Consider the following 16960-nt stretch of genomic DNA (forward strand, 5'->3'; position numbering starts at 1 on the left):
GACTGAAATTTAAAATGTTTCCAAGAAAGACCTAAAATCGTAAATTATTTAAACAGCATGCAAAGTATGTATTTTTTGAAATAATACAGGGACTAATTTACTACTTTCTAATTAATTCGACTCAACATGAATCACACTCCGATTATAAGGGTGTTTGGATAAATGCATTTTTAGCTTAATTAGCTTATTGCTTATTGTTTATTGTGGTGGGAATAAGCATTTTTTTAAAATGTGTTTGGATTAGTTTATTGCGGTGGGAATAAACAATAAACAATAAGCATTTGAAGTGTTTGGCAAACAAAACAGCTTATATGAGTAAAATGACTAATAAGCAATAAGCAATGATAAGCATTACCCCTTGCTTATTAAAATCAGCTTATTTTAAGCATCCTATCTACACACTTAAATTAGTTATTGTGGTGAAAATAAGCAATAACACCCTCTATATATCTTTGTAGTTCTACTGTGAGATAATATAAAACCCTAGAATGATCGATTATTATAAGTTGATCGGTAGTTTGTGTAATCAATTCGATCAATATTCTCGTACGAACAAAATATTAGGATATTCAAAGTTCGAATTTGTTCTGTATTAAGAGGATGCCTCCGAAACAATCAAAAGCGGAATTAGCGAAGAAGCAGAAAATTGTGGAAGACAAGACATTTGGACTTAAGAACAAGAACAAGAGCAAGAATGTTCAGAAGTATGTGCAATCACTTCAACAGAACGTACAGCCTAAACCCGATGCTTCCAAACTTGCTGCTAAGGTATCTATTTCAATTGGCTGTTTCGATTTTAGTGGATATCGAGGGATTAACTGATTTCAATTAAGTGTTGATTAATTTTATTTTTCAATTTTACAGAAAAAGAAAGAGGAAGAGAAGGCTAGAGAGAAGGAATTAAATGATTTGTTTAAGATTGCTGTTGTTCAACCGAAAGTACCTCTTGGTAGGTTTTTGATTTACTCCAAAATTTATAGCAATTTGATCTTTTTTTCAGGTCAGATCATAGTTTTATTGATGAATCCTGGATTCGAATCGCTTTGGTCAGGGGTGGATCCGAAGTCTATATTGTGTGAATTCTTTAAAGCTGGTCAGTGTGCAAAAGGATTCAAATGCAAGTTTTCTCATGATCTAAATATACAGAGGAAGGGTGAGAAGATTGACATCTTCAGTGATAAGCGTGATGAAGGTATTTTTTGCTTCAAGTTATTGAATTTATCACCATTACATTCTTGTCATGACTTGATATGGATTATAACTATTCCTTTGATCTGCAATATGCTTTTAGGAACAATGGAGGATTGGGATCAAGAGACATTGGAAAAGGTTGTGGAATCAAAAGGGAAAGAGTATAACCAGAATAAACCAACTGACATTGTATGCTCTCTTAATCTCTTTAAACTTTTTCCAACCATGTTGATATTATTCATGACTCTATCTCTTCATACTCTGCCAACTGTCTGTATAAAAATAAAATAAACACAAACCCATAAACAATGTTAATATTATTCATGCTCCAACCTCTAAAATCTAAATCAAATCCTACTTTATCTTTGCCAATGTTTCAGGAGAGTTGTATGAATCAAAGGCATTGGTGCCTTTTGTCAGGTGCCATTTTTTCTACCTTACAGTGATAAATATCAATTCTATCTCTCAAACTAACAGAAACTATAAACATTATGAACCCTTTTCACAACCATAATGATAATCCTCACATTGTTTGACCTTTTTAGTCACCAAAGTTGATGAATTTTCATATCTATGTATCTAAATTTCTTGGCATTAGCCATGAAGTTATGATAATTAACTTTTTATGAAATTCATGAGTAGGTTTGCAAGCATTTTCTAGAAGCAGTGGAGAAGAAACAATATGGATGGTTTTGGGTTTGTCCCAATGGTAACAAAGAGTGTCATTATAGGCATGCTCTTCCTCCAGGTTACATTCTTAAGTCACAAATGAAAGCTCTTTTGGAAGAAGAATCCAACAAGCTAGCTATTGAGGATGAAATTGAAGATCAGGTTTGTATTTTTTGTTGTATATTTTCGTGTAACTATTGATCTTTTTGTCAAAAGTTCAATAACATTGATAGTAACTATATATTTGTGTATATTTTTAGTTACTTAAATGTTTATTTGATTTTTTTTTTAGCGTGCAAAAGTGAAAACCACAACTCCAATGACTACTGAACTATTTTTGGAGTGGAAGAGGAAGAAGGTGGAAGAAAGAGATGCTGGTTTGGCTGCTCAAAGAGCAGAGAGGGCTAAAAATGACCGAATGAGGTTTGTTAGCTCATATAATTACATTTTTGCCCCTATGTTATAGTCTTTTTTTTGTGGGTTTGGTTCAAAAAGGAATCTTTTTAACCTTTTTCTTTGTTTTTGTCCTTTTGGTATAATTATTATATATATAACCCTTTTGGTTGCTGACACCATATATTGAAGGGTGTTAAGTGTGTGTAAAATGACCATTTTGCCCTCACTTTTACAGTGGTCGCGAGTTGTTTCTGTCTGATGCTAGTGTGTTTGTGGATGATGCTGAGGCGTATGAGAAGTATCACCGAGAAGAAGAACCTGATAAGGTATACTCTCAAGTCCCAATTAAACATGTATCCTTGCGAAAAGACATGAATGCCCTTGTCCTGACCATGCCTTAACATTTGAATGCAGGGGCAAAACGGTACTTCTACAGCTGGACCAAGCACATCGACAAGTGTGGCTGATATTGAAGAAGAAGATGATGATGATCTGGATATGGATGAATTGAATGAGCTGGAAGCAAGCTTGTCAAAAGCATCTATTCAAATTAAAGAGCCCCAAAAATAAATCTAATTTTTATTTTTCTTATCGAATTTCAGAAGCTTAACTTATTGCTCATGTTGTGTGCATTATGTTGCTCGATTTTCGATCATCTATGTTTTGATTGTTGAAATAAAAAGTCCAAATGATTATTTGACATTGTAATGTATTGCCCACAGGGCATAGATAAATGTCAAGGGTACAAGTCAAAAAAACTGCAATTGCAATGGGTAGTATAAGTGTCACAAATAGCAAAAAAATATACTTGTTATTAAAAGGGAAAATATCATGATGCCATTATATTTTTAGGTTTATATTTTGTAAACTGCTGATTTATTTATATTTATTTTTTTAAAACCTACCAATTAGGACTGTTAAAACATAAAATAACAAAAAACTATTTTAGGTATGGAACTAAATGTATAAAAAATACATATTTCTTTGCACCCGTAGCTAGTCTTTCCATCTAGTTTGATGCATGTGGTATTGCAGCCTTTTGTCACGGACAAAGTTTTCTGAAAATTCCAGGATCGTCTAAAGAACTCCGGAATGATCAAGTATCCTTGAGGAGTCTTTGGAGAGACCGAGAACACACTACAAGACCCTGCAATTTGCTAGAAAATTATAGAAGTCCGTAGAAAAATATGGAGCGACCAAGAATGATCCGGAAGATACAAGATGGTTGCCCATTTTAACGATTGGATTGTGCAGAATAAAAACATCTTGAGATTTAACGATAATAAAAATATGAAAAAGACGAAAGAGATGAGTAATCCGATAATTTTTACTAGAAAAGAGTAATAAAATATAACAATACAAGAACACTTGGTGGGAGAAATCCCACCACTCTCTCTCACTAGAGAACTATATTTTTTGTTGCACTTCCAATACAATGACCACTCCCTCTATTTATAGAGAGATGAATCTTACAATAAAATAAAAAGAAATAAAATAACCTAACTTATCACTCATAATTTGTAGAGCATTTTCATGCTCCAACAACCTCTCCCTAAATGCTCGCAAATGATGGGAGATACAAATACTATGATAAAAGACTAAAATACATAGTAATCGACTAGCAAGTGTGGTAATAAAAATGAAACATAATAAGAACCAAATGCTGAAATGTCTTTGAAATTGTGAAGTGTTTGTGACCTCTGAAGCTGACCATGAATCTCTAATCAATAAAGATCTTTGGCTTCAAGGTCATCACTCTTGAGGTAGAAAAATAAGATTCAAATCTTCAAACTCATCACAAGCATAATGATCAAGTAGAAGATCCAGTCAGAAATAACACTTCAGCTTCAAGAAGTCTGAAACATCTCTAGTTCTCGAATCATAATACACATAAAATTCTTCAAAAGAATAACCTGCTAAAAATGTAAAGCATCCAAAAGTGAAGTCCAAGATGAAGCTAGAATAATTCGGAGGACTCACTACAAATAATATGTCACTTAATGGAACACAAGAAGTGCCACTAAATACGTAAAAAGTGCCACTAAAGGTCTCTCAGAGAATTAGTGACACAATTACAAAGTATCACTAAAAGCGCTCCCACTAAAACCCTTTAGTGACACTTTTCGGTTTTGCCGCTGTAGGTTTAGAGGTCTTTAGTGATACTGTTTTATTTGTTACAGAAGACAAAAAGTCTTTTGTGGGGCATATTTTGTGTTGATAATTACTCATGTGGTTCTAGAGTTTATGCCACTTTTAGTGGCACTTATTATTTGCCCAGTACATGAATTTTTTTGGTAATGTCATAAATATCCATACATTTCTAGAATTCAGTTACTATATAGACACATTTTTTGCTAAAATATAAAATATAAAACTAATTCTATTGTCGTCCATGGAAAATAAGAAAAACTCCATTGAATTAAATGTCTACTTAAATGTCAAATAAGTCTAAATGTGGAACAAAGTACACACTAACCATAAAAATAACTAATAAAAGTAAAAAATAAAACTTGAAACTTTATTATAGTGGAACCTATTCCCCAAACTTTATGCTAGTTTGAATCACCTTGTGTCAACTTTTTTCTAGAATCAACACTTGTAACTTCTTGTCAAAAAATAAATAAAAACAATTCAAAATACAGTTAAATAATTAACTACTACTCACATGGAGGGGCTGACGTAGGAATCTGTGATTGAAATGACACCCCATTATTAGTAAATTCAATTACGAGGGACTTCATGGTCTTCTTATTTCTTACTCATTACAGCAATCAAGTTATGAAATAACCTTATACTTTTTCTACTTTGGCAATTGCTTTCCTGGAAAGTGTCTATCTTTTCTTTGACCTTTTCCTACATAGAATTTACATTCAAGATTTAATTTTTTATTTTTCACTTTATGTCCACTACAAAAATCTAACCTTTCATCTGGCTTATTTTCTACTTCCTCTTCTAACTCTGGTTCCTATAGTCAAACCAAGTAATTTGGTTAATAAAACCAACCAATATTCACAGTGAAATTCAAATCAAGGTGAACCGAATGTGTTAGGTACACTCTTCAGTAATGTTAGTTTAGATAACAGGTAATTTGGGAAATCAAAAAAATAAAGAGCATCTTATTAGTGCAGGAGAATTAGGGGCATTTTAGCCATTTATCAATGTGAACCAGATGTGTTAGTCGCCCTCTTCAGTCATGTCAGTTTAGACATGGTTAGTTTGGGAAATCAACAAATAAAGATAATCTTATTAGTGCATGAAAATTTAGGGCATTTTATATTATTTAGTTTGTTAGGACAGATAGTATCCTTCACAGTGAAATTCAAATCAAGGTGAACCAGATGATACATACATCTTCATCAAAGTTACTGTCGCAAACTTCTACAACCTCTTTTTCTTCTACATAGTTTGTATCATCTTATTCTTGAAAAGAAAGCAACAAAATCTTGTAAAAAAATTCTATAACCTAAAGGACACTTACGGGTTTCTTGTGGTTAGTTAATTACATCTTTTAAAGGATCTTGGTTCCAAAGCTCATCATCATCTCCAATATCCTCATCAAACAACTTGTTAGGGGTGCAAAGTTCTCCGTGGATGTGATGCAGGTTTACCCACTTGGGGATGTGTAATGGGTTGAGGTTTTCCTGTAAATAGGAAGTGAGATGCTCCTATTTATGTAAGAATGCAAGATTAGTCTAGAGAGAGAAATATTACGTGACCCATTTTGTAATAACTTTCTAGACTAATGAGAGCTTATACCATTTTATTTACTTCTCGTGTTCTTGATATTGTTTGATTCACATAATCATTACATTTTCGCATTCATCATCATTCATGGGATCTTACATGTGGTATTAGAGCGGGTTCTTGAAGTTTTCAAGAAATTGATCCATGATGACATTTTTGATTTGGCGAATCATTAATCAAACTTCATGTTGTAAGTTTTCTTTCTTTGAGAGAGTTTTTGGTTCTAGGAATCGAATTAATTCTTTAATCTTGATTAAAAATTGATTTTCCCTCTCTAGAATTCATGTGTTTTTTGCTTTCTCTCTCTAGAATTTCATTCGAAATCACTTTCTCCCTCTAGAAATATCCAAGTTCTTGTGATCTTTTTCATTTTTGGATGAAATGGGAAAAGAATTTTGTGAAAGATGGTCTTTATTACATGAAGATGACCTATATCCATATAGTTTTGAAGCACTTCTCAATTGTTTTATAACCAGGTTTCTTAGAGAAAATTCACTCATTTCTTGTGGTGAAAAGATGAATGTGGAAAGATGATTGGTTATCCTCTTGATCATGATAATCATAAAGTTTTGCTTAATCATTTGGTTGCAACTTATCATGGGAGAAGAAGGAAGAAGAAAGAAGATGCAATCATTAAAGGAATTCGTCTTGATGAATGCAAATATGGTTTCAATGTGTTTGCACTTTACTCGAATGTTATTGAAGATCATCATGATGTTCTTGAGGTTTAAGACAAGGAGATTCAAAGCAATTCTCATGAAGTTGTGAAAGTTTTTGTTCAATTGGAGTTCAAAACAATGATTGTTTGTGTTCTTGTGATTCATTTAAAGGAATGGTACCTTATAGAAAGCCTTCAATCCAAGATGTTCAAATGTATCAGACTCCAAAGGATATGATTCAAAGATACAAAGTTGAAGTTGCGAAGAATGATGTTGTTTTTGGATTTAAAACTTCTAGATCAAAAAAGATGAAAAAGAAGAAGAAGAAGAAAATTAAAACCAAGAAAATGTGGGTTATTAAGAAAAATTCTTCAAAATATGTTTTGACGTCGAAATCTGAGAAGAAAATTTGGTTACCAAAACAAAAATCATCAAATGTTGCAACAATATCAAATTTCAAAACCAAAGTTGTTGAAGATTCTCAAATTCAACATGAAGATGAAGTTAGATCTTGAAAAAATGAGAAGAAGTTTCATGGATGGTACGATGTATAATTTTGAAATTTCTTAATTCCAACCTAAAAACCTAGAAGTTCATATCATTCTCAACTATATGATGTTGGATCTTTCATGATCAATTCGTACATTGCAAATGCACAAAGGATTTTCAAGGATGTTTCTCAAATTATCAACCTCAAATGGATTCTAAAAAGTTGATATAGATATCTTAGTTTTGAAGAACTAATGATGAACAATCCAAGAACAAATGAAGATGTTGCAAATTAATGTTGAATTATCCCAAATTTCAATCTAATTGCTCAATCCAAACTTTCGATCTATTTACTATTCACTTCATCCGATTTGAAAGCCCAACCTAATTCATTTGATTTTTGGCCCAAAATCTTTTGTCTTCGTTACTGGTCATAATCCAAATGGATTTGATCAGAAAATCGACAAGAAGGGGATGAATCGGAAAAAGATGGTTATGATTTTGGATGATTTTTCGCATCGACCGATTGAAGGATTAAGAATCGAAAATCATTTTGAAGATGATTTTCGAAAGTCTATGGAATCGATTTTGGTTAGATTTTAATATTTGGAAATCGAATTTTCAGGTGTGGTTCTGTAAAAAGAATTTTGATGGATCGATAACTGATTCGATGGTTCGTTATTGGAGATTCGAAATTGATACCGATAGCGAGAATTTAAGTATCGAGTGTTTGGTGTTTGAAAACGAAAGAGAAAGCAGATGTATTTGGTTTTCATTACTCATGATCGATGTCGAGTTTGGATGATAAGCAGGGAAAACTCATAACAAGGATGGAATAAGTGATTGTGAGAATGAGATACTCGAAAAAAGGTAGGAATATCGAGATTGGAATACTTGATATCAAGAATGGTCGCAACTGTGATGGTTTAGGAAGAAGTCAATCAAAAGTGATATGGGTTTGAGTCGATTGTTGTTGGTCGAAATCTGGGACTTTGACTATGAATGATTGGAATCGAAAGTTCAAGGATCAAATGTTGAAACTAGGATTGGAATCCAAAGTGTTTGATATAACAGTCGAAAGTTTGACTGTGAAGGATCGAAACAATTGGAACGCGAATGAAGACGAAAGCATATGGAAAAGAAAGTCAAGCATGAGAGACGAAATTTCAAGGTTGTATTCGAAAGTTGGAGTGAATGGGTTCGAGTCGAGAGTGTGCACATTTTTCGAAAGTTTGGCTGTATTCGATAGTTCATTCTTGGATATGGAATTGGGGAAGAAGATGCACATTTTTCGAAATGGTCCCTTCACTTTCAGTGAATTGTCAATTTTTACCAAGTTTCTCATCTTCTTGCAACTGAAACGTTCAAATGGGAAGAAGTTGGCAGATTTTTATTTGTGGCCTCTGAAGTTTCAGAATATTAACAACTCTCAGCCATAAGTCAAAATCTTCACAATTTTTGAAGATCTTCTCTCGGCTTTTCGAGTTTGTTATTAGTGCAAGATTTTTCGTGGTTTATGAACAATGTGTGTTCATTTTCAAGTCTGGGAAGCAAAGATTTGAAGAATTTGGCATATATATATATATATATATATATATATATATATATATATATATATATATATATATATATATATATATATATATATATATATATATATATATATATATATATATAGATTTTCTTGGATTTGAAGCGTTTCATTTTTGTCACATATTGAGGGGGAGTTTCGTATGGATTATTCCTCGAGCATTTCTCATACCCTTTTGGCATTTTATAATCATTTTTTGATTATAAAAAAATGGAGAAATTGAAATGGGTATTTGAAAGGATATGCTTTTTCAAAGCGTATTTGAAGATCGGTGCTACTTTGAGGGGAAGTTGGTCTTGATCCCTTGGTGCTCGTTTGGATATTGAAGTTGGGACATCCAATCATAACTTTGAGGGGGGAGAATGTTGGGGTACAGAGTTCTCCTTGGATGTGATGTAGGCTTGCCCTCTTCGGAATGCGTAATGGGTTGAACTTTTCCTATAAATAGGAAGTGAAATGCTCCAATTTATGTAAGAATGTGAGATTAGTCTAGAGAGAGAAATATTGCATGACCCACTTTGTAATAACTTTCTAGACTAATGAGAGCTTAAATAATTTTATTTACTTATCGTGTTCTTGATATTGTTTGATTCACATAATCATTACATTTCCACATTCGTCATCATTCATGGGATCTTACACAACTTGTTCGTGCTACAAAAAGAAGGAATTAACATCCACAAGCATCTTTATAAGAAAATATACTCAGTATTCTGTAATATACACAGACAAAATACCTTTTAATGTATTCTATCTTTTGGTTATCAGCTTTCTAGTTTGATTCAGGTTCTAAATTCCTTTAAAGATTATAAGCGATTCAAGTGATAGCCAACTTTAAAGATTATGTAACAGTCTAAGATATGATTGTTAGGTGTGTCAAACCCAACAAATAAAGGGGTACAAATGACTCCAAAAACACTGCTACTTTGCACTGAAAATGTAATACAAGGTAAGCAGGGTCGATCCACAGAGACACGGAACAAATGTTTATACCTTTTTGCATGAGGTACAAATGTGGTTACAAAAGTGTGTGTGTGTGTGTAGGGGGGGGGGTTATATGCACTGATTTAAGCAAAAGACTAAAGTAGTAAGTAAACAATTGATTAATTAAAATAAATTCAAGATTTGTAAGTACTCCAACTCCATGCAAGACAAATTAGCAATGTGTTCCAAGGATGAAATTATAATTGTTCAATTCTATCTAAGTTGGTACTTGAAATTGTTAACAAGCTCTAACACTTCACATTCACCACATTAATTAACCAAAACAAGCTCTTTGATTAACCCTAACCTTACTAAACTAATCTAAACAAGCTCTTAGAATTAGATTAAAAGATTGCATTAAGCTTTATGTGAATGTTACCAACAACATTCAATACTCCTCATAAGCTCGAGAGTGTAGGAATGTGTGAATTTGATTTACACTAGAATCACTTGAAGAAATACTTGTTCTGTTTAACAAAACAATTACAGATTTTGCATAATAGATAACTTGGGTGATTCAACCCTAACTCAGATGGCCAAAAAGAACTAGAATTGAAATCAAACTTTCAATTAAAACAAAATCAAATTAACTAGATAGCATTTAAAAGCAAACATCAAGTCACATGATTTAAATCACACATAATAGTCAATACATGAAGTTGGGGAGTGTAGGTTTCTAGCCACACATGACTAGAACCAAACACAAATCTGGAAATTGAAATTAAAGTCTTACAAATTGAAATCCAAACGAAGTCCAAGTGTTTCCAAGTATGAATTGCCTTCCAAAATTTCTAGAAAATCGCCCTCAGAACTCCTAAAATCGACTCAACTTCTAATGGAACCAGTTACCCCTTTTTAGAAAGAAGAAAAACTATTTTTAACTCACGACCACGTTTACACGGCTCGTGTAAATTAACACTACCATTTACACGGCCCGTGTAAATACAAAAGTACACTGCGTAATTTGGTTAGGCCTTCAAATTATAATGCTCAAGAGTTTTCGTTTACACGGCCCGTGTAAACACAAGGCTTCCATTTACATGGCCGTGTAAGTCTCTGAAAAGCCAAAATCTTTAATTTTTTGATATCTTCCTCCTCGGTGCTCCGCAAGTCCCGAAATTTTGTCCGCAACTGTTATTTACCTCCTCAAACAAGATTCTACCTCCAAAAGTTCCTAAAATATCAAAAAATTGTGTGAATGATATTGCCTTATGAAAAATCCCGAAAAACATGCAAAATGCATGAGTTTAAGCCTATATGCAATGCACTTTTATGAAATAAAGCTACAAAATGGGTGCATGAAATGCACCTAACAAATCTCCCCAAGCTTGAACCTTTCTTGTCCCCAAGAAAGAACAAGAAAAATTTAGACCGGAGAAAATTAAAGAAAAGAGACAAAAAAACAAAATCCAAACTTTTGAAACTTAATGCAATAACTAAAACAAACATGAAAGGGATCCAACCCAATTACCCTAATTTTGTAGCATAGTCGAGAATGTACGTGTCGTGCCTTGAGTCAACTTGGCATTAGTCCCACAATATTATATAACATTAAAAGGCAAAAGTTTTGACCATTCCCTAATGCAACTCAACCAAATCAAAAGTCACAACATTTGTTCCCTCTTACTAGCATCGAGTCATCTCATGGAACAAATTATGGTCTTACTCTCGTGAAAATGTATGTGACAAAAATATGCTCAATCATCTTTGTTTTACAAAATATGACAATGACCGATTCCAACTATTTGTTGATTAACAACAATATTTTTCTAAAAAATCTTTTCTTAAAATTCCCTAAAATTTACCCAGATTGGTTACAAATTTCAAACCACTTACACCAGTCAAAGTAGTTAATAGTCAGTCCCAATGTCATAAGTTCAAGTCCAAGTCCAAAGGAATCTTTTGGCATTCAAGCATTTTTCCTAAACATATTATTCAATTAAACTATAAACATAAATATATATAAACTTAATATATACAAACTATCTAATTATATTTTCCTACAAATAAAGCTCATGGCTTTCTTTAAAATCAATGTAACGGGCTTCCAACCAACACATCCAGACCAGATGACCTTAGTGTGCTAGATTTAAAGAGATCCCTCAGGTTTACTTGCTCGAACCTCAAAGGCCACATATTAGCTTTATTTGGATACTTATACATATCTATATTTTTTTTGTTATTATTAAGTTCATGACTTTCTGTGGAACCTGTGTAATGAACTTTCAACCCAACTAGTCCCAAACAATTCAGCTTTAGGCGATTAGGTGTAGAACACCCCTCGGAGTTTACTCATTCGAATCCCAAAGGTCACAGATTAACTATATATATATATATATATATATATATATATATATATATATATATATATATATATATATATATATATATATATATATATATATATATATATATAAATGAATGCAATGCAAAAATTGAGATGCAAAATGCAAAAAAATATTAAAAATAGAATAAAAAGAAAATTTTTTTGGTTTTGAAAAAAAAAGATGCAAAAAACGAGAGAAAAATAAAAAAAATAAAATGAAAAATCAATATAATACAAAACTACAACCTACATGCAACAAGATCTATTTGCATGGATGGATGCCCCTCCCCAAGCTTAAAATATAACATTGTCCTCGATGCTTGGAGAGAGGCATAACCAGCCTATTGAGAGCCGGACGGTAGAGGATGTGGTGGGAACCGTGGAGGGTAAGAGGGATGATAATCAGTAGGATAATATGAGGGACACTGGGGTTGGGATGATGATGGTTGTTGCTGCGGCGGAAGGAGAAGTACACGATGGAGATTACTCATCAAGTAATGCATGTTGCGGTTGTGTTGCTCTTGAGCGGCCCATCGTTGATCAAACTCGGACCAATGCTCCTCCTGAAGATTACGATAGTCCTGAAACTCGGAGGTGTGATCAGCAATACTTGTATAAATCTCGCCTACCTCCTGCTGAAGACTCATGTAATGGTGATCTAATCGTGCAAACTCACCCATGTAAATGTTGTGTTCGGGAAAGGGAATGGGGCGAGACGAGCTGGAGGCACCTGCAGTTGGAGCAGGGGATGAGGAGTGGTGGTTGGGGATCTACGGGCTGCAGTAACACCCAAATTGGACTGGAGGTGCCAATTTGTATATGAGATGTCATTTGCCAAAGCGAGTATCTTCTTATTTCGGCTGTCAATACGTAGATACTCTTTACCATCTATGGTCCAATGAACATCCTCTTTGGGATTGCGGTGAAAGAGATGCACAGTCTCCATAACATCAATAGATAAACAAGTGCGGCGCAGAATTATGTCAGTGGGGTTGTTGGGTAGGTGGAGACCAAGATGTTCACCTATAATTGTAACTATTCCTCCACAGTGAAGCTGGCCACCATTGCTCATGGAGTTTATGAGATTTTTTGGATTACCCAACACCTGAAATGAGGAACTTCCTCGGGCTTGTGGATCATGCACCATAGGACTTCCAATTCCTTCTTGTTTGCCTTGCTAATCTCTTCTTGAGGGAACAAGAGATAAGCAATGATCCGGTGTGTGACCTTAAGGACCGGATGTATGATACTAGAAGCCTTTTCCGTACCAGATTGAAATTCGCCTTCACAAGAGATGCTTGTCCAAAATCCTTCGCAACTTTGCTCAAATATGACATTTTTTCTACCCTTTGCCGTATACATATCCCTTTTTGCTTTTGGAGCACCAATAATGTCACAAAGGATGTGAGCATGAATCCGATGTGATTGGTTGAGTAGAAGAAAGGTGAGGATGTGTGTTTGGTAATAAAAGGGGATGGAGGACAAGAGTTCCAACATGGGTGTTTGGTAACTCACTGCATGGAGATTCAAGAGACCTTCCCAACCTACGTTCTTCAAAAGTTTGTGGACTCCCTTGTAGATGTGAAGGTCCTTAAGGGCTTGGATATCCACAAATTTTTGAGCCCTTTTTACCCTTCGAATAAGGCTTGAGTACAAAATTTCTTGTGGATTGGACTAAAAAATAAGGCCAAATTCATAGGGGTTTTCCATGGGACCTTGGTCTTGTACATTATGAGTTTCTTGACCATCCATATTAGAGGTCCCAACTCTAGCCCTTTTGCCACGGGATGCCATTATCTAATGAATTTAACAAATTTGTGCACACAATGTAGAACAAATGAACAAGTGTGAACACTAAAGCATGAACAAAAACTAACAATTCCACCAAAAATTACCCCAAAAACGTGTTCCTATAGTATGCACAAAGAATGGAGTTTGGAGCAATTATACAAAATTTGTGCTTGTAAATGGTGTTAGGGTGATGTCCAATGCTTCCCAAAGCTTATCCTACAATAAATTACAAGAATTAGCTCGAAATTGTGAAACCCAAAAATTCTAGGGTTTGCTCAAACCCCCCAAAATCTGCCAATAGAGGGTGAAATTGAGATGCAAGACAAAGAAAGTGAAGAAAAGAGAAGAATTTCATACCTTAGAGCTTGATTTATGGAGAAAAATTGAGGAAGATGGATTGCTTTGGAGGTTTTTTTTCGAAGGGGGAAGTAGGGAGAAGAAGAATCACATGTTTTTGTTAAGAGAAAGTGAAGAAAAATCAGACTTTGCTGTTTAAAAATCACAGCCCTGTATTTGCGTTTACACGGGCCGTGTAAATGGAAGAGTAAAGTTTACATGGCCGTGTAAATGAAAGATCTGAAATGCACTGGACTGAACAATTACACGGGCCGTGTAAATGATAGGCAAAAATTTACACGGCCGTGTAAATCTCTGAGAAGGCAATATAAATTCGATTTTTCATTTTTTCAAATTGCAACCCGCTAATCCGCTATTGCCTAGAAAATGATTTTTTAACCTCTTTGAACATGAAAAACAACTTGAAAGCTTTAAAATGAAGAAAATATGATGAGAAAATGATAAAATGAAAGAAATGAAAAAAATACCCCCGGGTTGCCACCCGATTAGCCGCCCATTTTTTTCATGTCGTTGGCTCGACTTGGCTCTGAATATGTTTCATTCTAAGTATGTGGGCCTTTCCAACACATTAACCTTCTCACCACCTCCTTCAATGGAACATTCTTTGGCTTTCTTTTTGCGTACAAACCAAGAGGGACTTAAACCCTTAATGTCAGAGATTGTCCACTCGGTCCTTTTTTGGTATTTATTTAACACGCTTATCAACTCCTTCGCTTCCTTCTTCAATAGTTTATTTGAGTTGATGACCAGTTGGGTGCTCTCCTTCTCGACATATATATATATATATATATTCTTTAAAGGGTCCAGTGGAATTTTTGATCCCGAATCTTGTGCTTGTGTGACAACCCGATATTTTGAGACAATAAAATGAAACACCAGTCAAATTTAGGCCAAAATATAACTTTCCTAAAAATCTTATCTGGGTTAAATAAAGTAGTAGAAATCATATCAAGGTTTTCGTACATATAAAGAACCCTAAAATCCGAGTTATAACGGAGAAGTTATGACCAACCGAAGATTCTCGGTAAAACCAGGCAACACCGATTAAGCGAAAAACGCGAAGTTTCAATACAATAATTTTTAGCCTTTGGTATCTAAACGAAAGTCGTAGATTACGTTAAACCGTGATCATGCATAAAAAGAACGCCCAAAACGGACTTCGTATGAAGAAGTTACAAATTTTCTAAGTTTCGTAATAGTGGTAGACAGCTAAAAACTCGAAATAAAGATCAAGCGTTTTTAGCAGACACAACTTAAACGAGAGTTGAAGGTCTCGGCAATAGTAGTTCGATGGTGAAAAGACAAACGAAAATGGACGTCAGATAAAGAAGTTATGGATTTTTAACGAAGTTATCTTGTCCCGGCCTATTAATTAAAATATAATTAAAAATAAAGTCAAAATTAGCCGATGGAGTCTAAATGAAAGTTGTAGAGTATTTTCTCACCTTCGCGTGGATATAAACAACGTCAAAAACGGAGCCCGTGTGCGAAAGTTTCGGATTTTACAACTTCGTGGCACTGTGGCCCACACACCGAAACGATTTACGCCCCGCGTACTCGGATGCTAGGCTCCGGATCGTCCACGTCGACCAAACACTTCGCCCGAGGATGCGGTCATCAGTGATGCAAGCGAATGCCCAGCATAACCTCGGAGTACGCCCAGCGTACGAGGTACGCCCCGCATAAGCCCGAAGTACGCCCAGCGTACGAGGCCTCTCCCACCCCTATAAATAGAATGCGAGGGTGTCGGCCATCCATGCTCATTTTCTTCATTTCACTCACATTTTCACCTCGTTTTTCGTGCCGACAATATCCCGACTTCCCGGTTTCATATCTAAGCCCCGACGAAGGTCAGAAGCCCCGAGAATCTCGTCACTTTCCGGTCAAGGTGCCGCTCGGGAAAATCTCGTTTTCTTCAAATCACGCACTTTCTTCGGTGAGTTCATACCCCTATAAACTACATTTTCAAATGTGTTATCAATGCTTTTATACACTTTTAAAGGGGGGGGGGGATACAAGTAAACACATGGTTATTATCGTGTGTAACCTAAAGTTTCATTATATACTCTTTTTATCAAGTATACCATATGTGATTCATAACTACTACATGGAAACTTTCGTACACAAAATATATCACGATAACATCTTGTCTTTTTAAATTAAATATGTTGTTAAACATATACGAATCAAACACTTTATCTAAACTTTGAGTATATATGTTCATTTATGTCACTACAAAAGTTACACTTTACATAACGAGTGAGCATTTCACTAGGGTTTACTATACAAACGAAACAAACTTTTGGAAAAACTATATTAGTTTACGACAAACATTTTTACATGTTAAAAAGTCTTTATCAAACTGTCTTACATACTTTATGATTCCTTTCAAACGCTGTTAGAATCATGTTTCTAACAAAGGTCTTCCTATATTTAAAACTGTTCTTATCAAACAAACTGCTTTCAAATCATTTTATAAACTGACATCAAGTCATCATTTCTTATTTATTAAACTTTTCAAAGGTTTTACAAAACTTCTTTTATATTTTTATATTGGCAAATGCATGCCTATATATGTATAGTTATATAAGTAATGTTTGAAGAACTTAGGACGACTAGCTCGCTTTATTTCCTTATCCTCGTTGGGATGTGGCCTTAGGGCATCGGTTATTTGTACGAATGTCGTCTAAATATTAGTTATATATATATATATATATATATATATATATATATATATATATATATATATATATATATATATAT

At 34.3% G+C, this 16960-nt stretch overlaps 1 protein-coding gene across 1 annotated transcript; it reads left to right on the forward strand.

The window, feature by feature from the left end:
* The first annotated feature begins 441 nt into the window (after positions 1 to 441).
* Positions 442 to 2956, forward strand: LOC111895263 (zinc finger CCCH domain-containing protein 11). Its single transcript, XM_023891353.3, has 8 exons — positions 442 to 768; positions 865 to 949; positions 1052 to 1192; positions 1292 to 1380; positions 1834 to 2022; positions 2153 to 2283; positions 2492 to 2582; positions 2671 to 2956. Exons 1-8 carry the CDS (start codon positions 601 to 603, stop codon positions 2824 to 2826), a joined length of 1050 nt encoding a protein of 349 aa, XP_023747121.1. The 5' UTR covers positions 442 to 600; the 3' UTR covers positions 2827 to 2956.
* Positions 2957 to 16960: the final 14004 nt, after the last annotated feature.

This window comes from Lactuca sativa, chromosome 9, assembly GCF_002870075.4.
Source record: "Lactuca sativa cultivar Salinas chromosome 9, Lsat_Salinas_v11, whole genome shotgun sequence".
Classification (NCBI taxonomy): domain Eukaryota; kingdom Viridiplantae; phylum Streptophyta; class Magnoliopsida; order Asterales; family Asteraceae; genus Lactuca; species Lactuca sativa.